This window comes from Bufo gargarizans, chromosome 2 (assembly GCF_014858855.1).
Source record: "Bufo gargarizans isolate SCDJY-AF-19 chromosome 2, ASM1485885v1, whole genome shotgun sequence".
Taxonomy (NCBI): domain Eukaryota; kingdom Metazoa; phylum Chordata; class Amphibia; order Anura; family Bufonidae; genus Bufo; species Bufo gargarizans.
This window is the reverse complement of record NC_058081.1, coordinates 460,437,996-460,465,891: the sequence shown is the minus strand read 5'-3', so window position 1 is coordinate 460,465,891 and position 27,896 is coordinate 460,437,996. Positions and strand designations below refer to the sequence as shown.

The 27,896-nt window shown below is 46.9% G+C and overlaps 2 protein-coding genes across 2 annotated transcripts in view; both read left to right on the top strand.

Moving 5' to 3' along the window:
- SLU7 (SLU7 homolog, splicing factor) lies at positions 1 to 26,102 on the top strand. The gene is made up of 16 exons (XM_044281034.1): positions 1 to 73; positions 2,242 to 2,414; positions 3,156 to 3,309; positions 7,322 to 7,402; positions 7,485 to 7,649; positions 7,770 to 7,838; positions 9,003 to 9,050; positions 10,714 to 10,839; positions 10,943 to 11,040; positions 12,297 to 12,364; positions 13,474 to 13,613; positions 14,184 to 14,345; positions 15,769 to 15,873; positions 15,974 to 16,042; positions 16,436 to 16,537; positions 24,955 to 26,102. The coding sequence occupies exons 2-16, from the start codon at positions 2,254 to 2,256 to the stop codon at positions 25,132 to 25,134; spliced, it is 1,728 nt and encodes a 575-aa protein (XP_044136969.1). The 5' UTR covers positions 1 to 73; positions 2,242 to 2,253; the 3' UTR covers positions 25,135 to 26,102.
- The window catches only part of LOC122926044, a 36,067-nt gene continuing 34,031 nt past the window's right edge, over positions 25,861 to 27,896 (top strand). Inside the window, exon 1 of the mRNA XM_044277432.1 lies at positions 25,861 to 25,915. Coding sequence (XP_044133367.1) covers positions 25,861 to 25,915 — 55 coding nt within the window. The remainder of the gene's footprint in view (positions 25,916 to 27,896) is intronic.

The window sequence follows — 27,896 nt, the reverse complement described above, 5'->3', positions numbered from 1 at the left end:
GCGTCACTTCCGGGGTCAGGTGATTACTTCCGTTTTCTAGTTCGTTCCTCCGCTGAATTACGCTTGGTGGAAGGTGAGTGCCCTGTAACGCCAGCTTCTCCGGTTGGCTATGTACCAGCTGGGCAGACAATCAGGCAGTGTGTGGGCACGCAGGGTGGTATGAGGGGTAGAAGCTAGCTAAGTGGTGTGTTCCTTTCCTTGAGGCCTCTATTAGGACGGTCTGAGATGCTGATAGATCCTAAAGTGCGTTTATATTGGTCCCTGTGCGGTTATAGCCGTAAGGACGCTGAGGAGGTGCGGTTTTTCCAGTGTAGGCCATCATGTATAAGTAGGTGTTTATTCTGTAAAGGAAAGTAATGTAATAATAAGCCTTGCTTGCTTTCAGTGAATTGAAGCATGGTTTTACAGGCTGCAGCTTTGCTACAGTGTCCAGTCCTTTGTGTGCTGGAGACTTCTACCTCCTAATAGTCAGGTGCGTTCTGTGGATACAGACCAGGCTGCATGGGCTTTACCATCTGCTGGTAGACAAGTAGACACTAAGGGTGTGTTCACACTGACAAGATTTCAGCATCAAGAAACGTGTCTCAAATCTGCCTCGGCTGGAGGCGTTAACGAGAAATAAGCGTTCTGCGCCTCACCACAGCAGACCAGGGTTCAGCCCTTCCACAGACACCCGACACCCTCAGCTTCTACCGCGGGTTCCACAGAGAAAGTACTTGGTAGAATAGATTTTTGAGGCAAGTACTTTGCCTGTGTTTTTTTTCCATCAGTATATATAAGCCTCTGCTCTATACGTCAGCTTTAAGGGGGTTATCCCATGACAAATGTAAAAAATGAAAATCCGACATCATTCAGAACATGACAATCTCTTTCTAACAAAGCTAGAAGCAGCCCTGTACCTCACATGGATCCAGAGATCTCACCATTCATTTCTTCAAAGCTCTCCCTATCACAGCTCAGGGTGTCTGTCCTTTCCGCTGCAGCTCTCCTCCTATCACAGCTCAGGGTGTCTGTCCTTTCCGCTGCAGCTCTCCTCCTATCACAGCTCAGGGTGTCTGTCCTTTCCGCTGCAGCTCTCCTCCTATCACAGCTCAGGGTGTCTGTCCTTTCCGCTGCAGCTCTCCTCCTATCACATCTCAGGGTGTCTGTCCTTTCTGCTGCAGCTCTCCTCCTATCACAGCTCAGGGTGTCTGTCCTTTCCGCTGCAGCTCTCCTCCTATCACAGCTCAGGGTGTCTGTCCTTTCTGCTGCAGCTCTCCTCCTATCACAGCTCAGGGGCGTGTCATCTCTGCTGCAGCTCTCCTCCTATCACAGCTCAGGGTGTCTGTCCTTTCCCCTGCAGCTCTCCTCCTATCACAGCTCAGGGTGTCTGTCCTTTCCTCTGCAGCTCTCCTCCTATCACAGCTCAGGGGCGTGTCATCTCTGCTGCAGCTCTCCTCCTATCACAGCTCAGGATGTCTGTCCTTTCCCCTGCAGCTCTCCTCCTATCACAGCTCAGGGTGTCTGTCCTTTTCCCCTGCAGCTCTCCTCCTATCACAGCTCTGGGTGTCTGTCCTTTCCCCTGCAGCTCTCCTCCTATCACAGCTCTGGGTGTCTGTCCTTTCCCCTGCAGCTCTCCTCCTATCACAGCTCAGGGGCGTGTCATCTCTGCTGCAGCTCTCCTCCTATCACAGCTCAGGGCGTGTCATCTCTGCTGCAGCTCTCCTCCTATCACAGCTCAGGGTGTCTGCCCTTTCCCCTGCAGCTCTCCTCCTATCACAGCTCAGGGGCCTGTTAACTCTGCTGCAGATCTCCTCCTATCACAGCTCCGGGTGTCTGTCCTTTCCGCTGCAGCTCTCCTCCTATCACAGCTCAGGGTGTCTGTCCTTTCCGCTGCAGCTCTCCTCCTATCACAGCTCAGGGGCGTGTCATCTCTGCTGCAGCTCAGGAGCTTGTCCTTTCTGCTGCAGCTTTCTTCCTTTAACTGCCACATTTCCTAACAGAAGATATGGCTGGCAGCAGCTGAAGATTTAAGCTGAGATTATGCAAGCACCTCAGTGAAGTGGACAAGAAATAAGGAAAATAACAAACAGCAGGTGGCGCTACACAGATACATTTTATTGAATACCTCAGAGGCTAGGCTACATTTTCAATTACAAAAGTATTCAGATCCAGGTGCTGGTTTGAGAAATGTTTTTGTTTTTGTGGGACAACCCCTTTAATGTTTTATGTTATTGAAGAATTCTTTCTTTGTTATTGTAGTGCGGCTCAGAAATGTCTGGCAGCACAGATGTCATGGCTAGTGGGGGAGGTGTAGATTCCTCTGGCATGGATGAACCCAAAAAGATGACTCGGGAAGACTGGAGAAAGAAGAAGGAGTTGGAAGAACAGAGAAAACTGGGAAATGCCCCGGCTGAGGTGGATGAAGAAGGAAAGTAAGTGTCTGTCTGTTTTTTTAGGCAACAAAGAAGAAAGTCCAGTGGACCCTACAGGAGACAGAGTGGTGAGGCCACAGCCTGGGGGTCACAGTGATTTAGATCATTTTACTGGAGACTTTTTAGGCTACTTTCACACTCTCGTTTTGGGCGGATCCGTCATGAACATATCAGTTTGTATTATCTCTAACATAGCCAAGACGGATCCGTCTTGAACACCATTGAAAGTCAATGAAGGACGGATCCTTTTTTTATTGTGCCAGATTGTGTCAGAGAAAACGGATCCGTCCCCATTGACTTACATTGTGTGTCAGAACGTATCCGTTTGGCTCAGTTTCATCAGACGGACACCAAAACGCTGCAAGCAGAGTTTTGGTGTCCGCCTCCAAAGCGGAATGGAGACTGAACGGAGGCAAACTGAGCGGATCCTGCATTAGGGCAAAACTCATCTGCTTTGGACACTTGTGAGAGCCCTGAACGGATCGCACAAACGGAAAGCCAAAACGCCAGTGTGACAGTAGCCTTAGTGATTGGTCACCTTAAAGGGGTTGTGCAAGAACAGGGTTTTTTCCCAGCCTGTGATGCTCCACTGGGCTCTCTCTCTGAAAACATCCGGTTTGACATGGGTGCTGCCAATTTACAGGTCCCCCCTACATTCTTTCACAGCCCCCTCAAGAATAAATGATGTGGCCTCCATTCTCCAGAAATGGAAAATTATTTTTTTTATTTTCATTTTTCCAGAGACATCAATCCTCACATCCCTCAGTACATTTCTTCTGTCCCATGGTATGTGGATCCATCTAAGAGACCAACTTTAAAGCATCAGCGACCACAGGATGAGAAGCAGAAAGAATACACATTGCTGGGAGACTGGTATCGGAAAGGCGTAAAAGAGGTGAGTATAGAAGATAACGTATAGTGTGTAGGATGACTGTTCAGTGTGTGGTTTGCACAATGTGTGTAAATTGACTTTCTGTTGTATGTGTGAGAAGTTTCTCTGGCCCATCATGCAGGCCGGTAACATCATTGAACTACTTACACGTGATGACTAACATAGGCAGCTGGGTCAGTTCAAGTGAAGGGTCGGAGCAGGAAAGTAAGCTTTCCTCCACAAAAGGCGGGGGGGGGGCAATCCTAAAAGGCTGGACAACCCCTTTAAGAAAATTTCACATCTGCAAATTTCAGTTTTTACATTTCAGTGTAGGAAGAAATAAACTAATGGCTGGACCTGTCATGTGCCATACAGTCCCACTATATTGGGGTCTGTCAGTTTCCAGTACGGATTCTGGCACACTGTATACAGCACTATTTTGTACCTTTTTATTTTTTTGCATTTCTCTCCGCAATCTTCGATGGAGATACGTCTCTATACTTAGATTATTAAGCCTTAGCAATGTACTGTGAGGACATGGCATGAGATCAGGAGCTGTGCCCGTGCCATCACTTACGGATACCAGCTGTATTATAGTGCTGAATAGACATTGCCAGTCTTACTGTAACACAGACAGAGGATTACATGTTCAAGTTTCCTAGAGGGATATAGACATATACACGTACTTGTTCCCCTAGAGGCATATAGACATATACACGTACTTGTTCCCCTAGAGGCATATAGACATATACACGTACACATTCCCCTAGAGGGATCTAGACATATGTACACGTACACATTCCCCTAGAGGGATCTAGACATATGTACACGTACACATTCCCCTAGAGGGATCTAGACATATGTACACGTACGCATTCCCCTAGAGGGATCTAGACATATGTACACGTACGCATTCCCCTAGAGGGATCTAGACATATGTACACGTACGCATTCCCCTAGAGGGATCTAGACATATGTACACGTACGCATTCCCCTAGAGGGATCTAGACATATGTACACGTACGCATTCCCCTAGAGGGATCTAGACATATGTACACGTACGCATTCCCCTAGAGGGATCTAGACATATGTATACGTACGCATTCCCCTAGAGGGATCTAGACATATGTATACGTACGCATTCCCCTAGAGGGATCTAGACATATGTATACGTACGCATTCCCCTAGAGGGATCTAGACATATGTATACGTACGCATTCCCCTAGCGGGATCTAGACATATGTATACGTACGCATTCCCCTAGAGGGATCTAGACATATGTATACGTACGCATTCCCCTAGAGGGATCTAGACATATGTATACGTACGCATTCCCCTAGAGGGATCTAGACATATGTATACGTACGCATTCCCCTAGAGGGATCTAGACATATGTACACGTACGCATTCCCCTAGAGGGATCTAGACATATGTACACGTACGCATTCCCCTAGAGGGATCTAGACATATGTATACGTACGCATTCCCCTAGAGGGATCTAGACATATGTATACGTACGCATTCCCCTAGAGGGATCTAGACATATGTATACGTACGCATTCCCCTAGAGGGATCTAGACATATGTATACGTACGCATTCCCCTAGAGGGATCTAGACATATGTATACGTACGCATTCCCCTAGAGGGATCTAGACATATGTATACGTACGCATTCCCCTAGAGGGATCTAGACATATGTATACGTACGCATTCCCCTAGAGGGATCTAGACATATGTATACGTACGCATTCCCCTAGAGGGATCTAGACATATGTATACGTACGCATTCCCCTAGAGGGATCTAGACATATGTATACGTACGCATTCCCCTAGAGGGATCTAGACATATGTATACGTACGCATTCCCCTAGAGGGATCTAGACATATGTATACGTACGCATTCCCCTAGAGGGATCTAGACATATGTATACGTACGCATTCCCCTAGAGGGATCTAGACATATGTATACGTACGCATTCCCCTAGAGGGATCTAGACATATGTATACGTACGCATTCCCCTAGAGGGATCTAGACATATGTATACGTACGCATTCCCCTAGAGGGATCTAGACATATGTATACGTACGCATTCCCCTAGAGGGATCTAGACATATGTATACGTACGCATTCCCCTAGCGGGATCTAGACATATTTATACGTACGCATTCCCCTAGCGGGATATAGACATATGTATACGTACGCATTCCCCTAGCGGGATATATTCAAGTAAACTTCGTGGCACTCTGCTTCCTTTCCTTTTACCATGACAATGGAGTATAAGGCTAGGACTACATGCAACATATGTCGCGCGACAATTTTTATAATGGTAGTCTATGGTGTTGCACTGCACCATACTGCGACCCGACAGTCGCAGAAAAATCCATCTTGAATGTTTTTTTTGCGACTGTCTTGTCGCGTGTCGCAGTGCGACACCATAGACTACCATTATAAAAAATGTTGTGCAGACCTAGCCTAAAGCAGTGTATAGTCAATACATCATCAATAACATGGAGTGACTGACAGATAACACCATCCTATTATAGGCGTCTGTGCAACAGTCTTAATTCATCAACCTTGTAGGAAGGTGGCACTTTGGGCTGAATCTATGTGAAATGGTAAGGAATATAACGGAGAGTATCCGGACTAAGTTGGTTGCATGATCCAGTCTGCCGGGTAATGATCGCATAGGTAATATGACCCTATGGGTTATTGGTAATTCTGTTTACAAGAGAACACCTAAAAATAAACCGCCTAAATTCTGGGGTAAAGTGGTCACAATATCCCACATCCATGTAATATCCTTAGCATACAAAACATAGAAAAATCTCTCAATTGAATGCAGGACTGTAAGTTGGAAGTTGATCCAGATAGGGTCTGTCTGTAGATTACCTGGTGCCGCTGTTTGGAGGGTTACCAAGATAATTGCGCTGAGTGGATGGTGCCTCTGCACAGTTGGAAGGAGCACCACGTGGAGCGTGCAGCGCGCCCTATTAGTAGGATGCGCCGGCCGTGGAGATGGTGTTGCGCATGCGCAGTGGCTCCAGAGCGTGTCAAGCCTCGCTCTGGTGAGGGGGACACTCATCGGGATATAAGCAGGCTCAATATGTACCATGGATAAATCTTAGTGAATACACTAATTCTAACTCATTGGTTCACACTAATAAAAGCCATTTTAACCAATTGTTTACCCGAATCTAAGATTTGTAAGGGGATCAGTGTGACAGACCAAGGATTGGAGGTTGTAAATGTCTCCATTCAGTCAGTGCTTTATATCAGTGGCCTCCCCACTGATCTGCAGTTAATCTTGGCTATTTGCTATCGCTTCTGATGTTGGGAAAAGTGCTAAAAACATAAGCACTGGGAGGGAGATCTGAGTTATTAATTGCTTGTTTACTCCCAGGAAGAAATAATTTTATGTTGAAATAAAGCTGGAGTTACACAGGCCGACTGGGCGAGACAGGAAGCGTTCCTTCCTGACAGCCGGCCTCTCATTCAGTGAAGGAGACCTCTGCATTTACATGCACGGATCACCTCCACAGTATGAGGACAAGGGATGGCTATTGTAATTGCCCCCATGCAGAACCATGGTTTTCGGGCAGCAGATCGCTCTTTAGACTGCACGACCTACTGCCCAGAAGCAGTGATCGGTAGGGCCTGCTTGAATGACTGGATCGCCCAGTGAACGAGCATTTCGCTGGTTCATTGGGTGAGTGGCTGCACATTTACGTGGCCAGATTGTTGGGAATGACTGTTCGCAGGAAGGGTCGATCCCAATTCTCTGGTTGTGTAAATGCACCCTTAGAGTTGATGTTCACACCCTGACTTTGCTGTATGGACTGTGTGTAGCATGTCCACGCTGCGGCCACAAGCTCCTTTCTTGTACAAGGCTTTCAGAGCTTCATGTGCTTTCGTATTACAAGTGTCCCATTATTTAGGTCACATGCATGTCGTAAGCTTCTGCACAACTCCATGAGAATATTTTCTGTAATGTACAATGGAACAGTAACACATCCTCTGGGCATTTTACCCTTTAGGGCACAATAGCAACAAAATATCGCCAAGGAGCCTGTGAGAACTGTGGCGCTATGACTCACCAGAAAAAAGACTGCTTTGAAGTGAGTCTGCTTTATATTGTTTTATTGTCCTCGTTTCTGCCATTGATGACTGTGGCTGGCTTCTAACATGCTGTCATTCCAGAGACCTCGGAGAGTTGGAGCAAAGTTCAACGGAGCAAACATTGCCCCAGATGAGTTTGAGCAGCCCCAGCTTATGCTTGACTACGATGGCAAGAGAGATCGATGGAATGGTTACAACCCAGAGGAGCACATGAGAATTGTCGAGGAGCATTCCAAAGTGGACTTGGTATGTTGGTGGCGCCTAGCGTCATGTATTGTAGCTGCAGCTGACTGGTAGAGATATAGCTCCAGTGTTCAATATAGACTAAAATGATCCCTTTTTTTTCCCTCTCCTAATTTATCCAAGGCAAAACGTACATTGAAGGCTCAAAAGCTTCAGGAGGAACTGGCCTCAGGAAAACTTTCAGAACAAGTGGTAAGAAATATGCATGTGGTCAAATATTGTCATGTCTTCCAGTCCATCTTAGCATTTCTTAATGTTTTCTTGATTTTGGTTCTCGGTTCACAATTTCATGTTGCCATATCAGGAATGTGTGATCTGTGGACATCCACGCACTGGAATTAGACCTTTCAATTGAAAGGAATTACACAAATGGTTGACATTTCCATTGAATTTGTTGTGCTTTTCTAGAACTACCCAACAATTTAGGGAACCTGAATATTCGTTGCGGTGTAACACCTTGACATGTACACCGCATGTTAATTTTCTACACACCCTAATCAAATGCTGCAGTACAAGTGTTTGTGCCAAGTATAAGTCTTGTTATCCGGACTAAAAGCATTGAAAGCCATAGAATCAGGAATCCCAAATAATGGGAAACCTGACTTTTTCACTTGCATTTCATGTGTTAGCCCCACTGCAGTCTATAGTAAAATTGCTGTGTTCCTATTTAAAAGTTTTTCTGGTTTGCATTAACAATATTTAAAATTAATTTATGAAATTAGCTGTAATTTTGGAATTGCTACTATCGCTTCCGTTTTGGGTTGTGGTCACATGACCATGGGCGTGTCTGAGCAGCAGCAGCATGGGCAGTGTTTATGTAGCTAGCTGGGAGGGAGGAGCTATAATCGAGGGGCGGTGCTGGAGCTGTGCATCATAGCTTTGGTTGGATACAGTATCAGTAACGGAAACAAACTTGGAGATCTCGGGTGAGTGTCGGGCTCGTGCATGCGGACTGCTCTACCCACTATGGGCAGAGGCACTGATCTTAACAGTGCGCAGGCGTGGCGGTGATTGGCACTTGCACAAGATCTTCAAGCCAGAGGAGGAGGACGGGCCAGAGGACTGCAAGGGGAGAGGTTATCTGGGCACTTGTGGCTGTAACTCCGCCCCTGGGCACTTGCGACAACTAATTTGCATAAATTGAGGTACTATTTTAATGGGGGGGGGGGGGGGCAAACGTTGTATAACGGTCTAAAGCGCTCAGAGTAGGGGACAGACTCCCTTTGAAGTTTTCTATACACATCATTGTGTGTGTAAATGTAACGTTTTATACATGCTTTACTTTATAACTTACCCAGGGAACATCTTGCTTGCCTTGTCTTTCTGTTGTCATCCATCTCACTTTCTTTACTTCAGGGCTCCCCAAGACACCAGTGGGGAGAAGAGGATCAGAATGCTCAGACAGTAAGTCGGCTTGTAAACTGCTTTCCCTGCTTGGCCTATGTGCCCACCATTGATTTATGTTAGGGCCCACAAGCGTAAGCGCTCAGTGCCCGTGCTGTGGGCCGCAAATTGCGGTCTGCAATTCATGGGCACGACCGTGGGGCAGCCGACCAATTCACTTGAATGGGGTCCGCAAGCACTACTTCTTTGTGGAACAGAATTACGGAACGGAACCCCACAGAAGCACTCCGTAGTTCCGCACCGCATCTCTGGATTTGTGACCCCATTCAAGTGAATGGGTCAGCATCCATTATGCTCAATGCACACGGCCAGGGCCCCTTGTATTGTGGACCCGCTGTATGTGGGTCGCAATACAGCCACGGCGGGGCAATGGTCGTGGGCATGAGCCCTTAGTGATAATTCTGCTGTGAACAGTGACCTCCTCATCGATGAACACAACTGACTTCCATGGTGATTGATGGAATCGTTATTGGTTGCACATGGACTATTGTTCTGTATCTCTTAAGTCCAGAGATTTGTCCCATGGATAAAAACAAAATTATTAGCTGCAATTGAAATGAATTAACTAGGGAGAAAATCAGAGAAGAGGTTCACTAATCCTACAGATGGCGCAAGCCTAAACTGTCTGGACCCACCCCAGATTTATCACAGCATCAGGCTGAAGGCTACATGTGGTGCAGGGATGGCCCAAAGATAAGACTGCAGATGTCAGCCCACCCCTTCTGTGTAATCCGGGGAGAGGCAAAATACAGTAAAAAGGTGCTGCTTTAATTAAAGATTTAAAAATCCATAAAGCAGATGTTCGCACAAACTGCCAATTTTTTGTGTGGTCACAAGTTTTTGGGTTTTATATTTTAAATTACGCAGCAAGATTATTATTATTTTTTGCCAGAGAATCGCCGGTGTTGGATCTGCTTCCTTACACCTATTGGTCGGCTTAGGCTACTTTCACTCTAGCGTTCGTCGGTCCGCTCGTGAGCTCCGTTTGAAGGCGCTCACGAGCGGACCCGAACGCCTCCGTCCAGCCCTGATGCAGTCTGAATGTAGCGGATCCGCTCAGACTGCATCAGTCTGGCGGCGTTCAGCCTCCGCTCGCCTCCGCACGGCCAGGTGGACAGCTGAATGCTGCTTGCAGCGTTCAGCTGTCCGCCTGGCCGTGCGGAGGCGAGCGGATCCGTTCAGACTTACAATGTAAGTCAATGGGAACGGATTCGCTTGAAGATGACACCATATGGCTCAATCTTCAAGCGGATCCGTCCCCCATTGACTTTACATTGAAGGTCTGAACGGATCCGCTCAGGCATCTTGCGCACTTAGAAATTTTTCTAAGTTATTAATGCAGACGGATCCGTACTGAACGGAGCCTCCGTCTGCATTAATATGATCGGATCCGTTCAGAACGGATCCGATCAAGCGCTAGTGTCACTTTGAGACCTATTTTTATGCCAGAATTGTGGCACAATGTTGGTGCAAAACAGTGCATCTTAGCCTATGCCCCATTCCGACAAAGGCCCACGCTCCCACTAAGCCCACACACTTTTCAAGCGTTTTGAAAAAAATTGGAGAAACCCTAATTGCGCCACTTCTTAAGACTAGGTGCCTACACATTAGTAAATCTCAAAGTCTTCGTGTCCCGCTGCTTTAAGCAAGTTTACTTTTACAGGATCGCAACAGTGAGGATGAGGATGAAGACAAATATGCCGATGACATTGATATGCCAGGGCAGAACTTTGATTCCAAGAGACGCATTACAGTGAGAAACCTTCGCATCCGAGAAGACACTGCCAAAGTAAGATGATTTTTCTGCATCTCATTTACAGGGGTTAGTTACAGTGAATTATTCTGGGAATCTGTTTGAAATGTGGTTCTTGAATCTTGTTTTTGTCCTCCAGTACTTACGAAACTTAAATCCAAATTCTGCATACTACGACCCAAAAACAAGAGCCATGAGGGAAAATCCATATTCTGATGCAGGCAGGAATCCCGAGGAGTAAGTTTTAATATTCTATTTGGTTCTTACAACCTTTTTATCCAGGATGTCCCTCATGACAACACTAGATGTTCTTTTCCTATGAAGGCCTCTTCCACCACCATTACCCTCCCACTGTTCTTCCTGTCCTTTACAGAGGGTGTGCTCTTTGGGCCTCCTCACCTTGTCTATGGGTCATTTTTTCCCCCTTTGGCATGGGTGTGCTTGTTGGATTCGGACCCCCTTCCTTTGCAGGGTTGAGCCTTGAATTTGAATTTATAGGGATTAGTCCCTCCCCGTTTACCTGTATTATCTAGCACGTGAAGGAACAAATGTGAAGTCTCAGATTTGCCCAAACTAGACGTGTTTCCCCCCCCCCCCCCCCCTTCTGCCGGTTCTGACCATAAGTGTGAATCCATATAGGTCAGAATTGCTTCACATATGTGCATGTAAAATCTGCAGCACCTTACAATACCAGGCCAATCTCCATATGCTGCGGACATCCTCATGGAGAATCCAGCATGCTGAAGATTTTTTTAAATCTAGAATGGAGTTCATACTCTGGATTTTTACTGCACCGCTTTCGGTGTATCAAGAGTGAAATTTGGGGTGAATCTGCATAAATTCCACATATAAAACACAAGGATTTTGTTGTGAGATCATTGGTGGAAGACTTCTGGAGTCTTGGATCATGTGCTGTTGTTTTTTTTTTGTTTGTTTTTTTTGTCCAGTTTATTCTCTTAGACATGTTTGAATAAATTGACAACTGGGCACTTACCATTCCCCTGTCAAAGGAGTACACATTGTTACATGATCCGCACTGGGACAGTACGTAGAGACCCCCCCAACTAGTACCACCCAGTTGTCACAGCACTGCGGTGGCAGCAGCTGCACGAATCATGTGGATCACCGTGCCCGCAGGCCAGATATATTTATTAGCTGACTAACTTTGTGACAGAATTTTACACCAGAATTGTGACAGAATTGTTTTGTTGCAGTGTCACATCTTAGACTGCACCCCTTTTTGGACTAGTTGTAGAAACTTTCTCTACTCTTGGATTCTCCAGGTTACAAAACTTTTTGACACAATTTACACCAAAATCTAGATTTGCTCACATTAGTAAATGTGGGCCAGAGCTCTAAGAATTTTTTTTATGAGATATTAAGGATATTATGAGGAATCCAGATCTCTAGTAATACATAAATGACAGGTTTAAGACACTATATAATATGTATTTTAATGCCTGTGACTGATGACTTCTGTTTTTTGTGTACAGGGTCAGCTATGCTGGAGATAATTTTGTCCGATATACTGGAGCTACAATTTCAATGGCGCAGACACAATGTAAGTACAGTGTTTTGTAGCTGGTAGTTGGGGAACTGTCTTGCGATTTGCCACCTTTTGGAAGTGTCAAAGTCTCGCTTTCAAAAGGTGAGAACAGTGAGACAGTTCTTTGCCTGGGTGATACCTCTTTGCATATTTTCCTATGGAACAATGGCACTAAGTGTCCATACACAGCTGGTCTCCTTAAAGGGGTTGTCTGTTTTTTTCATATCGATGACTTAGCCTCAGGTTAGGTCATCAATATCAGATGGGGGTCAAATTCCTGGCACCCCTGGCAATCAGCTGTTTGAAGAGACCACGGTACGTATAAGTGCTGCGTTCTCTTCAGTTTACCTGCATATTGTTGACATTTTTCAGTGGTGTTGCAATGCAAGTACAACTGTTCTGTCATATTTACTTGAATGGGACTAAGCACCGCTAATGTTGAGCAAATAAACAGCAAAGAGAATTTGGCGCTCGCACAGTCGGTGGGAGTGTCAGGAACCAAACACCTACCGATCTGGGTCTTGGGATGTGGCGCTGTAAAAAAAAACGAAAAAAATTTTTAATGTTTTTTTTATTGTGCAAAATTTTGTCAAATGTAAAAAGAAACAGTGTATTTGGTATCACTGTAATTGTATTGACCCAGAGAATAAAGATATGTTACATACGCCAAAAAAGAACCTCACCTAGAGAGTTAATAAGCGTTGATAAATGAGTTATATGTACCCCAAAATGGTGCTATTAAAAACTAAAACTTGTCCTGCAGAAAACAAGCTCTCGTACGGCTACAGAGACGGAAAAATAAAGTTATAGGTCTTAGAATGTGACACTGAAAAAGAATTGCTTGGTCCCAAAGGCTCCAAATGCATACAGGTGGAAGGGGTTAATACATGCCAAAACAACATATAGATTATATTACAGTTCTATAGACCCTCAGCAAACATATCATTTTGTCTAGAGTTGTTAACTGCTGCAGTGGAATTGTATGTGGTGAAGTGACGGGCAGTGTAATACGTGCCATTAGTGTCTCTCTGCTCATGTCCGAACACCGGAAGGGGGCATCCTGGTGGGGTACAGACATTTCATTATTTATTACTATGATCTGAAAGAACATTTCTTCTGCACAGTGTTTGCCTGGGAAGCCTATGAGAAGGGTTCAGATGTACATCTTCAGGCTGATCCAACTAAGCTGGAAGTTTTATGCAAATCATTCAAAGTTAAAAAAGAAAGCTTCAAGGACGATCAGAAGAAGAGTATCCTGGAAAGAGTAAGACGTTTACTGCAGAAAACCATGCATATTTGCTTTTGTATAGAATGTTTAATAGAACCAACTAATATGTGACTTCTGTCTTGATTTTCCACCATTAAATGGGTTTTACGAAAGGGGTTTACTGTTCAGTGGGGGTCTGACACCTGGGACCCTGACGAACAGTTGTTTGAGAAGGTAGTGGTGCCTTCTCTCAGCTCTACCTAGGCCAAGTGGCTGCACATTTATTGGTCACGTGGCCTAGGAGCAGATCAGCCCCATAGAAGTGAATGAGGCTGAACTGCGATACCAAGCACAGCCGCTATACTACTGTGCTGTGCATAGTGAGCACAGAGAAGGTGACTGCGCTCACAGGTGCGCCCTCAAACAGCTGATCGGTGGGGGTCCTGTATGTCGTTCCTCCGCCGATCAGGTGGTCATCAGTTATAAAGTCTTGGAAAACCCTTTTAAAGAGGTTTGTTTTTAAACAGCAGCCTTGGGGTATGCACCTGCGTGACACAAATCCGTAGCATTGTACGTAGCAGAAAAGTGATGTCACTTACAGGATTCTGGTTGTGCTGTATTTTACAGTATGGAGGAGAGCAGCATTTGGATGTCCCACCTGCGGAGCTGCTTCTGGCTCAAACAGAAGACTACGTGGAATACTCCAGACACGGCACTGTTATTAAGGGACAGGAGAAAGCAATTGCCCGCTCTAAGTATGAGGAAGATGTTCTCATAAGTAACCACACGGTAGGTGACTGAGCCCCTCAAATGTGAAAGCCAAAAATAAATGCAAATTGTGAAAGTCAATGTATTCAACTATTCCATTTGAGTATTATTGCAAAATTGTTGCTGCCATGGATCATTCTACATATCAGACGTCTGCTATTCTCTCATCTTACATCTACTATTATGGTTTATTTTTGTTGGCCGCAGTAATGCAGAGAAGTAACTGATAGTTCTGTATCAATGGTAGATACTGGAGCTCGTTCACATGTAGCATATGTTTGAGATTTACTCTGGGCACCTCACTATCTGCACCCCTTTCTCATAACTAACTTGGCTTGTGTTAAAGGGGTTATGTCGTGACTGATGTAAAAAAATGAAAATCTGACACCATATCGTACATGACAATACCTTTCTAACTAGAACCAGCCCTGTACCTCACATGGATCCAGAGATCTCCACATTCATTCTGCTAGATTTATATCAAGCTGGCAGCTCAGGGGACGTGTCCTTTCTGCTGTAGCTCTCTCCCTGTAACTGCCACAGCTTCTGACAGAAAATATGGCTGGTGGCAGCTCAAGAATTAAACTGAGCATGTGCGGCCATCTCAGTGAGGTGGACAAGCAATAAGAAAAATAACAAACAGTAGGTGCCGCTATACAGATAGATTTTATCAGGGTGGATTTGATTGAAATCCTGATTTAAATCACTAGTCAGTAAGGCTTGATTTAAATCATAGTTGTCTACATAAAGACTAATTATTGCTGGTATAACTTATAATATGCAAGTAAATGCAGATTTTTAGAATAACAACTTTTCATATTAGTTTGATTAGGTTGATTCTGTATTCATAGGTTTGTAGAAGTTAGGATTAAGGTCTTTTTCTCAACTCTGTTCATGTTATAACATTTTTGCTGTGAAGAAGAGGCATGTGATCTCTGCTGAGTCAAATTCAGTTTTGAGAACTGCAAAAGTAAACCAAGCATCTGCGATAATATCTTGTAGGCAGAGAAACTGCCCAATAATCTTACAAAAACCTCTGGAAGAGCATGACATTATGAATGGATTAATGGAATTTATTTACCAAAAAAATTAAACCTGTACTGCCTTATTCTACATAATAGAAAAACGAATCTTTATTTCACGATGGAATAACCTTTGAATGAATATTTTCCTCAAAAAGCATTTGATATAAAACTGATTTATTTATTATTATTATTATTATTATTATTATTATTTTCCCCTTTTAAAATCATAGATTTTTATCCACCCTGGATTTTATTGAATAGCCCAGTGGCTATGCTAAATTTTTATTTACATGCAATTATAAAAGTATTCAGATCCAGGTGCTGGTTTGAGAAATGTAAAATGTTTTGTGACACATAAAAATGATATGCTATATACATTTTCAGAGATGTTTGTAATATTTCATGTCTCTCCTGTCTAGTGTATTTGGGGCTCATATTGGAAAGATGGAAGATGGGGCTACAAGTGTTGCCATTCCTTTGTCAAGATGTCTTACTGCACTGGGGAAGCTGGGAAAAGCGTCAGTGTGAGTTTCCTGCGTTCTAGCTACTATATTTTGTTTTACAAAACCACATGAATTAGCACGGTCCTTAATGTTAACTCTGTCTTTATTTCTTTTTGGCTAGAATACTGATCTTTGTGAAGAGGAGCTGTCAACAGTTGAAGCGCTTTCTAATCCTAGGACATTGGTGGAGGTTAGTGAGATGTCCTACTCGTTACGGCCTTAGGAGATAAAGCTTTACCTCTTAGTTCAGGTTTCCTCTCTCCCGGATTGGTGGTCCTGTGTTTGGGTGCTCGGAGGTCCTTTTTGGGGGTTCCTGTGTTTTTGGTTTTTTTTCCCCCTCATACCATGGAGCTCAGGGAGGACAGTGGAGACTGCCACAGCTGTGTAGCCTCTGTCCTGAGCGCAGGTCCTGTGTACTCCATCTGTGCAGCCTCCAGATTGCTGGACTACACAACAGCATGTCACTTCCAGGACAGGACACACATCAGACATTGACTGTGGGATACAAAGAATTGGCTGGGAACATGTAGTCTTCTCACCCTTGTCAAGGAATTAGGAATAAAAATATATTTTCTGTTGATAGATTCATCAAGACAAAATGAAGAAAAAGAAGAAAAAGCACCGTAAAAGTGGTGGTTCTGATAGTGAGGGTGAAGAGAAGAAAAAGCAGGAAAAACTTAAGAAGGTATGGTAAATCGCTTGTTATCTATGCCGATTTCAGTGTAAAGAAAACTATTCTAAGGTCTATCTGTACCTTGTCTCGAAGCAGGATGTCTGACTGCCACTCAGTGGCTGTGCCAGTGCTTGGTATGTGACTATTTGATAAGCCTGTGGTGAGCTTATAAAACCTGGACACCCAGTCTGATCAATTTCTTGTTTGTGCGGCATTGTGCACATAGCATGGAACTATCCTGCCTTGCTTTAATTGAGGCTAGTGGTGTGGGGCATTTTTTGTGGCACACATTGGTACTGTCAGAAGTTTGTCGGTGGAGCTTCTGACAGTACTGAGATTTGCACAGATCCCTAAACTGAAGGGGCAGAATCATCTAGGAGAGCATTGCACCCGTTTGGATTGGATTTCAGTTTCTTCCAGTCCTTGGAAACATGCCAGACAGGAGTCGAGTGGGCACAGGACCCAGCTCCGTGCTGCTTCTCCTATGTTCACCTACACTCCCATGTACATAAACTTCTGTGGTGTCTGTATGAACAGTTAGGAGGCTGGTCCCCGTCCCTGTCTGCCATTGGCTGCTCCCCCCCGACACCAGATGTTTTCATCTGCACACGGGGAGAAGCAGCAGGGAGTGGGGTAAGTATATTCACTGTGAGGGGCCCGGCATATGGGGACATTTTTATAGTATTGGATAACTCCTTTACAAAAAATACAATCCAACAATTAAATGTAAGAGTTAGGGGAAGTATGGAATGGGCTCACGTGCTGGGCCCCCTGTATTAATAAAGCTGATACCGGCTGGCAGTGACCAGGAACGAAGTTGACACTGATCCCAGTAATTTAACCCCTCAAATGCCGCTGTCAGTAGCGACTGCTGCATCTGTGGGGTTAGACAGAGGAGGGGATCCCTCTGATCGGAGCTTCCACTGAAAGAAGACATTTTTTTTTTTTCTGTTTCCAATACCAGCTATGGTGAATTGTGCCATTAAAAGATACAACTTATACGCCTATAGAATCCTCCAACACGTAAAACCCCAGGAAAGGGAAGATCTTATGATTAGAACAAGAAAAGAGGTCTAATTTCTCAATAATATAATTTTATTAGGACTAGTGTTGAGCGAACTTGTGTTCCATAAGGTCCGTGGTACCGGAATTCTTAGATAACCCGAACCTGGAACACAAGTTCGCTCATCCCTAATTGGGACCCTTTGGACTATTTGAAGCAGAAACGCGGCATGTTGACCTGGTTGCAACACTACCAAGAACATAGTTGATGCATTATATAATGCAAGTCGCTGCATCATGGCCACCTTGTATTGGGATATGGCAATGAAGGTTTGTCCAAAAAGCTTATTTCTCGTGCTTTTATCCATTGGGGGACACAGACCATGGGTATAGCTTAGAGGTATTAGTAGGAGGGACACTATGCAAATGAAAGAGCTCCTCCTCCTCGGGCTATACCCCCAGACTCCACCAGGAGGAACTCAGTCTTTGCTTAGTGTCTGGTGAAGGAGGTTGACACTCTCTGATTCTACTCCTTTTTGTTATTTTTATTCTAGATGGGGACACAGGTCGGCATGGCGCCTTCCTGGTCCCCCGTGGAGTGCCCGCCGCCGTCTTTGGGACGTTGCCTGGCTGCCTCCATTTCCCCCCAAGAAGATAAGTGGATCCGGGCTCGACCTGTTAGCTCCGGCATCCCACCAGCTGCTGGGACGCCTGCTGCCTACCCTCCTCCAGAGCACTGTTCTCCTGGATTGGAGTCAGAAGTCTGAAGAGGCGCATCCCTGCTGGTCTGGACATCGAGGGAGCATGCTGAGCAGATAAGTGTTGCCCAATCCCTCCCCCTCCCTCTGTGTCTATTTGTCTGTGGCTACCTGGGTGAACTTGAAGAAGGATCCTGATGGGGCACTTTCTTCATTTTGGCACTGGAGTACTGGCATCTCTTCCCCCTTAAACTGTGGGCTTCAGCGCTTCTCTCGTCGGGCCTTGGCTGCTGCGCTCCCTCAGCGCCCGCCGGCAGGCCGCTCCTCCACGTGGTGTTTGTTTAAATCACGCGCGCGCTTATTTCCGCGCGCGTGCGCTTATTTTCGCGCATATTTTCGCGCGTGCGCTTATTTTCGCGCGTGCGCATATTTTCGCGCATATTTCCGCGCATATTTTCGCGCGAGCGCTTATTTTCGCGCATATTTTCGCGCGCGCGCGCTTATTTTTCGCGCGCTTTTTTCGCGCCATAATGACGCGTTCGGGGAGGCGGAGCCTCGGCATGCTGCTCTGACTCTCCTTACACCGGAGACTCTGTTTGCTCATGGCCGTGCAGCTCCTCATCACTCTACTCCGTTTTGTGCCAGGCAAGCTGGTAGCTCAGTGGTACTGCTGCTGCTGCCCCATGTCCAGGCTTTCTGAGTTCAAAGCCCCTTTCAGCCTTCAAAAATTGTTTATATTATTCTAGATGGGGACACAGGTCGGCATGGCGCCTTCCTGGTCCCCCGTGGAATGCCCGCTGCCGTCCTTGGACGCTGCCTGGCTGCCTCCATTGCCCCCCAAAGAAGACAAGTGGATCCGGGCTCGACCTGCAGCTCCGGTATCCCACCAGCTACTGGGTCTCCTGCTGCCACCCTCCACCAGAACACTGCACTCCTGGACAAGGAGTCAGAAGCCTGATGAGGTGCATCCCTGCTGGTCCTGGAGTCGAGGGAGAAGTTCTGCAGGAGAAGTTCTGCAGGAGAAGTTCTGCAGGAGCAGATAAGTATTACCTGCATCCCTGCCTTACCCCCCTCCTCCACGTCCCTGGGGGCCTGCGGTCCCCGCTTGGGCATCTGCCATGTCCAGCGCGGCCGCTAAATTGGTCTTAGTCGCCAAGGCAACCATGTCCTTTAATCCTGTGGCGCTAACGACTCCATCTCTCTCAGTGGTCCCCACAGTGGGTGACTGACTACGAAGAGGCAGCGTGAGCGGCAGCATCACACCTCGGATGTCTCCGTCTCTCCACCCCCCTCACCTCGCCGGTGGCGCTTGCGGACTGCTCTTCCCCCTCCCTAGGGAGAGTAATCCGAAGGAGAATTATCCGGCTCGGACGAGCCAGGTCCTTTTTGGACTATAGGGCATTTTCAAATCCTGTGACGCCAACCACCTCTCTAAGTGGTTTTCCACAGAAGACGCCCGACTACTAACAGGGAGCGTGAGCAGCAGCATCCCTCCTCGGATGGCTCTGGCTCTCTCCCCCCCCCCCCCCCCCCCCCTCGTCTAGAGGCGCGTTCGGGCGACTCTCCCCTCCCTTAGGGAGCGCAAGTCTGAAGGAGAATTTCCGGCTCTGATTAGGTCATGGAGCGGGACCCCTCGCCTAAGCTCTTCACCAGGGTGGCTGACTTAGTGGTGACTGTCCGAGACACCTTTATTCTCCAAGGGGATTCTCCTCCTTCCACTGGTCAGGAGTTCCCCCTTTTTCCGTCCAGGCAGTCGGAGACTACCATGTTCCCGGTCCATGAGGGATTTTTCCGCGGTCATGTCCAGGGCCTGGGGTGGTCTTAATAAGGTTCTCGACCACCCAGCGCATGAATATACTTTCCTTTCCCTGCTGACGGCGAGGAGAGGTGTCTCCTCCCCCTAAGGTGGATCCTCCGGTGGCCGGATTAGCCAATTATGTGGCCCTTCCTGTCTTAGTCAGTTCCTCTTTCCAGGATGCTGTAGACAGACGCATAGACTCTCTTCCAGGTCCTTTTTTCGCTGGCAGCGCGTCCCTGTGACCTACCTTTCACTCAGCAGGGGTAGCCAGTGCTCTCTCGGTGTGGTTACAACACCACCACCAGGAACTGGCGGTACGAGATGCGGCTACTAACACACTGGAGTTGGTTCTCCAGATGTCTCAGGCTTCTAAGATTCTTTGCGAAGCTTCTAGGGACATTGTTTCCCTCTTTGCCCGCAGGTTGGCCATCTCTGTCACTCAGCGCGAAGAGATTTGATTGAAGGTGTGGGATGCTGACGCCTCCACCAAGCGTTCCCTTGCTAATCTCCCCTTTGGGGTTTCCAGACCTTATGGGGATCAGCTGGACGAGTTCATCTCTGCATGCCTTTTGCCGTTTCTCATCTGGTAGGCCGTCGCCTGCTTCCTCCGCCGGGGGTCTCAGGTCGCCCGCAAAGAGCCCTTCCTTTGCACCAGCCTTCCCGGCACTAGAGGGCCCAGTCAGCCCCCCCTGCTGCTCCTAGGCCTATCACATGTCCCGATTGCGGAATCCCACCATCGATTCCTGCGCTTCGCCATTATGGGTCGACACTGTCAGTTTGTCGCCCTTCCTTCGGGTTGGCGACCACCCCGCGGGTCCTTGCCACGGTCCTGGACCGCTCATGGCGCTTCTTCGTACCAGGGGCATTCCTTTGCTGCCCTGTCGGGACGATATCCGGATAGAGGCCCCCCTCTCTACCGCAGACCACGGACAGCGTCCGGATCACTGTTCAGACCCTGGAACGGTTCGGCTGGCTGGTAACTTTCCCAAACTCCTGCCTCTTCCCGTCCCAGAGGCTCTCCTTCCGGAGGGTGATTTTGGACACCTCGGCTGCCTAAGTATTCTACCAGCCTTCAAGTCCTCCCAGGTCCAGGGGGCAGTGTCGCATCTGCTGCGCTCCCCGTGCCTCTCCATTCGGGAATACTTGCAGGTCCTGGGTCTTATGGTAGCCTCTTTCGAGGCCTTCCATATGCCCAGTTTCACACTCGCCTGGCGCAACAGGAGATCCTTTACCTTTCAGCGGGTTCGGGCAGCTCTCCCTTGGTGGCTGTTCCCAAAGAACCTGAGGTCGGGGAGTTCCTTTCTCGCATTCTCCTGGACGATCGCCGCCACCGATGCCAGCATCCTGGGTTGGGGGGGGCGTTTTCCAGTCTCGCACGGTTCAAGGAATTTGGTCGGCGGCAGAGTCTCGCCTTCCAATCAACTTTCTGGAACTGAGGGCGATTTTTTCCGCTCTCTCTCTCCTATTGGACCTCTCTCCTTGCGGGCCTCCCAGTGCGGGTTCAAACGGGCAATGCCGCGGCCGTGGCCTATATCAACCATCAGGGCGGGACCCGCAGCCGGATGGTGATGCAGGAGGTGAAGAGAATTCTGACGTGGGCGGAGACGCACGTTCCGGTGTTGTCAGCAGTTTGCATTCCAGGAGTGGACAACTGGACAGCGGACTTTCTAAGCCACAACACGGTGGATCCAAGCGGGTGGTCTCTGCATCCAGAAGGGTTCGAGGAAATCTGCCACAGATGGGACCGTCCGGATGTGGACTTAATGGCGTCCGGGTTCAACAACAAGATCCCAGTGGTCCTGGCTCGCGCCCGAGATCCGGAGGCGTACGGATGGATGCGCAGGTGTCTCCGTGGCAGGACTTCAGCCTCCTCTGTTTTCCTCTCCTACCAAAGGGTCTACGCCAGTTCGAGGCGGAAGGGACTCCGACCGTTCTCATCACCCCAGAGTGGCCTCGCCGCGCGTGGTTTTTTCGGACGTGGCTCGGTTGCTGGCGGACGCCCCATGGCCTCTTCCCGACGGACAGGACCTACTGTCTCAGGGCCCGTTCTTCCACTGGAATTTGCGGTCTCTTCGTTTACCGGCATGACTGTTGAAACCGCCATCCTGATAAAGATGGGGTTCTCGGATTCAGTGGTTAGGACCATGATCAGTCCGGGGAAGTCTTCTTCCTCCCGGATTTACTATCGTACCTGGATGGCCTTCCTATCCTTTTTTGAGGGTTCGGGGTTCCCTCCCCTTCGGTTTTCCATCTTGATGGTACTGTCTTTTCTTCAGTCTGGGCTTGTGCAGGGGACTGTCGCTTAGTTCCCTGTAAGGTCAGGTTTCGGCGCGGGCCGTCAGAGGTCCCTTGCTCTTAAGGGTCCGGTGGTGACCTTTCTTCGGCGGTGGCGCATTCGGTTCCCCGTATGTTCCCCCTTTGTCTCCTTGGGATCTCAATTTGGTTCTGCGCGCTCTGCAGTCGGCCCCCTTCGAGCCTTTGAGGAGGGTCTCTCTGACTGTTCTCATCTGGACTTCCTTGTGACCATAGCTTCTGATACAGCTACATAGCGTAGTGATTAAAGTTCTGGGCTATTATGCAGTGGCTGTGAGTTCACGTCCCATCACGAGCTTTTAAGTCAGACTGGTGTCGGAGCTGGCCGCTCTTTCCTGTCAGGAGCCTTTCTGGTTTTCCACCAGGATTAAGTTGTGCTCCGTCCAGTCCCCTTCTTTTTGCCCAGGGTGGTCTCTCCCTTCCGCCTTGATGAGGATCTTGTCCTGCCTTCCTTTTGTCCTTCTCCGGCTAACCCCAAGGAATGCACTCTGCATTCCCTGGATGTTGTACGGGTCCTGGAGGTGTGTCTCGCGGCTACTGCTTCCGTCCGCCGTTCTTGGCGCTCTGGATCTGCTTGGCTATTTCCGTGGCTTGTCACGCTTGTGGTGGAGTTCCCCCGGCTAGAATTGCCGTTCTCTCCATTGGGGCGGAGGGGGCTTCCTGGGCAAGACGCAGTCGTGCCTCTGCGTCTCAGCTGTGTACGGCGGCCACCTGGTCGTCCTTGCATACCTTTGCAAATTTTTGTCAGTTGCATTCACTGGCTTCGGCTGATGCGGCTTTGGCCGCAGGGTTTTGCAGGCTGTGGTTCCTGTTTGACCGTTGGGGCGTTCCTCCTGGCGGTGCTGGTATTTTTTCCCACCCCATGGACTGCTTTTGGACGTCCCATGGTCTGTGTCCCCCAATGGATAAAAGCACGAGAAAAGGAGATTTTTGTGAAACTCACCTGTAAAATCTTTTTCTCGTCTTTTCCATTGGGGGACACAGCTCCCACCCATTATTCCTGTTGCAGGAGGGGTCTTTAGTTCAGTTTTTCTGTTTCTGGTTGGACCTTATGGCTTGGTCCGATGGTTTCCATGATTTTTTCTTGCTCCTTCTCCTACTGCTTGTGCAACGCCTGAGTTCCTCCTGGTGGAGTCTGGGGGTATAGCCCGAGGAGGAGGAGCTCTTTCATTTGCATAGTGTCCCTCCTACTAATACCTCTAAGCTATACCCATGGTCTGTGTCCCCCAATGGAAAAGACGAGAAAAAGATTTTACAGGTGAGTTTCACAAAAATCTCCTTATTTCCTCTCCTCAGAATTACATTATGGGACGGACATCTATATCTGCCCATGACCAAATTGCAAAAATGCAGATTTTTATCATTGTTTTTTAAATTGTCCCCCATGCAATCCTTTTTGGATGCAGGTGGTCACCTTTGCAAAAACTCACCTACTAAATTTACTTCCTTTAAAGGGCTTCTGTCACCCCACTAAACCCTTTTATTTTTTTTGTTTTTGTTTACTTATAATCCCTATACTGCAATTTATGCATACATAATCTAAGAGAGACGGGTGTACTCGATGACGTCATCGGCCCAGGCGCATTGAGGATGGAGCGGCCGAGCAAGCGTCCGTCTCTCAGTGCGCCTGCGCCGACTGAATACCGGTATAGCACAGGAGCGAGATCTTGATATCAGACAGGGCTAGCCAGAGGACGATCCCGTTCCCTGGCCCAGTCAATCAACATGCGGAGGGGGCGTCTTAAGGATAGGAGGATGCGGCTGCTACCAGCAAGTACTACCTGGTACTTAGACCCTCCACTGAGCATCACCTTACGTCCTTAACACTATAGTCTGTGTCCTTTGATAACACTGACTGGAGTTGGATCCATGTGCCATAGAAGGGTAGGTCATCAATATTAGATTGGCGGTGGAACAACTCCCAGCGCCCCGCCAATCAGCTGTTTGAAGAGAAAGCGGCACTTGTACGAGCACTGCCTTCTCTTCATTATTTACCTGTTCGCCTTCACAACTGCAGTGTTGAGCAAGTGTAATTACAGCTCAGCCGACCCATTCACTTGAATAATAAGGAGCCATAAGTGAACCGGGGTGGTTATCTGATATTGATGACCTATCCTAAAGGGTAGGTCATCAATATTAAAAAATGCCTATTCTTGTCTGCAAAATGGACAAGAATAGGTCATGTTCTATCTTTTTTGTGAGGCTGCAAAACAAACACACGGGTGTGGACAGCACACAGTGTGATGTGCACATTTTTGCAGCCCTGGTGAAATGAATGGGTCTGCATCTGATCTGCAAAAAAAGTGAATCGGATGCTCAGAAAAAATACCATCTTGTGAATGGGGCTTAAGGGGCTAAGATTATTGGTTACCATGTTAAATCCATGCTATGATGACGCCTGGTTATTTTGAAAGAAGAGGAATGGCGCGCTTAATAAAGTAGTCACTGGTCAATGTTTTACTTGCCCCTTGGGCTTAATGCTGAGCTATGTCTGATCTCTGAAATGTTAGTTTCTGATCTATGCACTCTCCAGTGCTACCATTTCTTTTGATTAGGACATACATATTGTATCTTGTCTGCTACAGTTGTACATTGTGACACATTTACTCTCGCTGCAGGCGCTGAACGCCGAGGAAGCTCGTCTTAAGCATGTTGAAGAAATGCTGCACATGGATGAGAGGAAGAGGGCGTATAACAGCATGTATGAGACTCGGGAACCTTCAGAGGAAGAGATGGAAGCGTACAGAATGAAAAGACAGAGGGCTGATGACCCAATGGCCTCATTCCTTGGACAGTGATTCATATGTGGAACCTATTTTGTATAGCTTTTTATGTGTTCTACAGATCTGTAAAGATAGACCTTTCTTCTGTTGCAGTGTCATCTACGTTATACTGTGTATAATGATAAGCTATTTTCCTATTAAATATTTAAGCTTAATGATTGTGGATTTATTGGTAACTACAGAGAACAGGCACAATTAGTCCAGACCAGGGCATGGTCTTGTCACATGAGCGCTATATGGTGCCAGTAAAGAAGACAGCATGTATAGATGGCATTTACGCCAATACTTATGCTGCATTTTATATGTCCTACTAAAGAAAAAAGTTACTACTTATAGAGGTTAATTGCCTTTACTACTATGTTTATGGTCATTGCATTAAAGCTTAGTGAAAAGGGGTCTGATTTTATTTCCAAAAACTGTGCAATATCCACGGGAAGCGTGGTCCTATTCACTTAAAGGATTATTCCAGTCTGAATAATTTCTGACATATCCCCTTGTAGAGGGAAGTGTATGTATATATGCATTTTAAATGGTGAATCCTCCTGCAGGGGGGAGATGCTGCCTGGCCTGGGTAACTGGGCAAATGTGTCCAGTTGCGGGTACATCAAAAGACAGAGGATCAAAGAGATGCTCTGCTCGGCAGGGCTGCAGATGTTTGGCATAACAAGGACAGGGGAACAAAGAACTCCCTTGCCCATGTATGCCACGTACCTCTGGCGCTGTAATTACACTGCCAGAGGTATGCGGCCACTTCAAAGGCAGAAGGATCAAAGCAATCCTCCACCTGAAAGTGCCGGTATGTGCACTTCCCTGCAGGTGTACTCGCACGCCTGTAGCACGGGATGCTTGGGAGCTTGCCCCGCCGGATTTAAAACGTCAAGCGGTGGAGTGCTCGGCAGTTGAGCCAAGTAACCCCTGGAAGATGAGCATTAACCCACAGCATCTGACTGAGTAACCCTTTCTCTACCCCCCCCCCCCCCCCCCCTCCTTAGACCAACTAGCATTAACCCAATTATTCCCTAAATCCTACTGCCACCAATATTAACCGTTTCCATGCAACTGCTAGTTATTCCCAAACCCCTGCATTTACCCCTATAGTGATTTAACCCCTACATTGCCCTGTCTACCTTGCCATACCCCTGCATTACCGTATACCCCTGCTTTAACCCCGAATCCCCCTACCACCAACACATTAACCTTTTCCCTATATAACACCTGCATTTAACCCCTGCATTGTCTTCATAACCCTAAACCCTTGTATCTCTCAGCTACCCCTGTATCGCCCTGTTAACCCCTGCATTGCCATTGTATTTAACCCTTTTTATCCCGTAGGGACCGCTTATATAGCTAGGTTTGGGAGGGTGCTGCGGTTAAGTGTGTGAGTGTATGTTTAGCTAGATTTTTGGGTGGAATTATAGTGGGGATTGTGTAGTTTGTCTAGTGTAGATAGATTATTATAGCGCTGTTATTGTATTGCTCTGTGCGTCTATATGTATATATGTTTTTATAACAATTGATATAGCAGAAATAATTTACTTTAAGACTTGTTCTTGTAATAAATATATATATAATAAATACAGTTTTTAGAATTTTGTCGCCGCTGTAATACAGCGCACGCAATTCAGGAAAAAGGTAGAGAAACAGGCAAATTTAAGTAATGGGCGGAGTCAGTAAGTGATGGGATACACCTATTTATTATTAATCCAAAATATTAATAATTAATATTTCCTTTTACACCACTGGAAAGCTGTTAAGTGTTAGCTCTGAGTGAGTCGGACTTTTGGGACCCCATCTGATTGCCAGAATGGGGGACACGGCAGTCTCTCCAGCCTCAAGACCACACCTAGGAGATTACATGGAGTGACAGTCAAGCATGTACTTTTCCGCTTCTTTTCAATTCCATTACACTAAGGCCTCTTTCACACTACAGTATGTCCATTTCAGTGTTTTGCGGTCCGTTTTTCACGGATCCGTTCTGTTTTTTTGCTTCCGTTGTGGTTCCGTTCCGTTTTTCCGTATGGCATATACAGTATACAGTAATTACATAGAAAAAAATTGGGCTGGGCATAACATTTTCAATAGATGGTTCAGAAAAAACGAAACGGAAGACATACGGATGCATTTCCGTATGTGTTCCGTTTTTTTTTCATCTTCCAGGGGTTACTTGGCTCAACTGCCGAGCACTCCACCGCTTGACGTTTTAAATCCGGCGGGGCAAGCTCCCAAGCATCCCGTGCTGCAGGCGTGCGAGTACACCTGCAGGGAAGTGCACATAACGGCACTTTCAGGTGGAGGATTGCTTTTTTTCCCATTCATTGACTTGAATGGAGCCGCGGACCGTGATTTGCGGGCAATAATAGGACATGTTCTATCTTTCAACGGAACGGAAATACGGAAACGGAATGCATACGGAACACATTCCGTTTTTTTTGCGGAACCATTGAAATGAATGGTACCATATACGGAACGCAAAAAACGGACCACAAAACGGAAAAAAAAAACGGTACTGTGAAAGAGGCCTAATAGATAGAGTTGGGCTCCTACTATCTGGCAGTGTAGTTTTATAAAAAGAAAAAATGCTTAAGAATTCACGTCTGACTAAAAGTTTGATCCCGAGATGCACAGTCTTCTCAACAGATAAGATGTGCAGACTTCATACGTACCACTTATGCTCATGTCTACTTGTACATAGCCCTTCATTCCAGATTTTGGTGAACATATAAGCAACAGAGGTGACAACTTGTCTGATTCTGTGACAGAAGGGATTTCTACCATGT

Bases quoted from the DNA above. Each gene is read 5' to 3' on its own strand.
- SLU7 (XM_044281034.1), top strand. From the start codon at position 2,254: ATGTCTGGCAGCACAGATGTCATGGCTAGTGGGGGAGGTGTAGATTCC. The intron at 15,874-15,973 runs GTGAGTTTCCTG...CTTTTTGGCTAG, and splicing joins AAGCTGGGAAAAGCGTCAGT to AATACTGATCTTTGTGAAGA. The intron at 16,043-16,435 runs GTTAGTGAGATG...TTCTGTTGATAG, and splicing joins ATCCTAGGACATTGGTGGAG to ATTCATCAAGACAAAATGAA.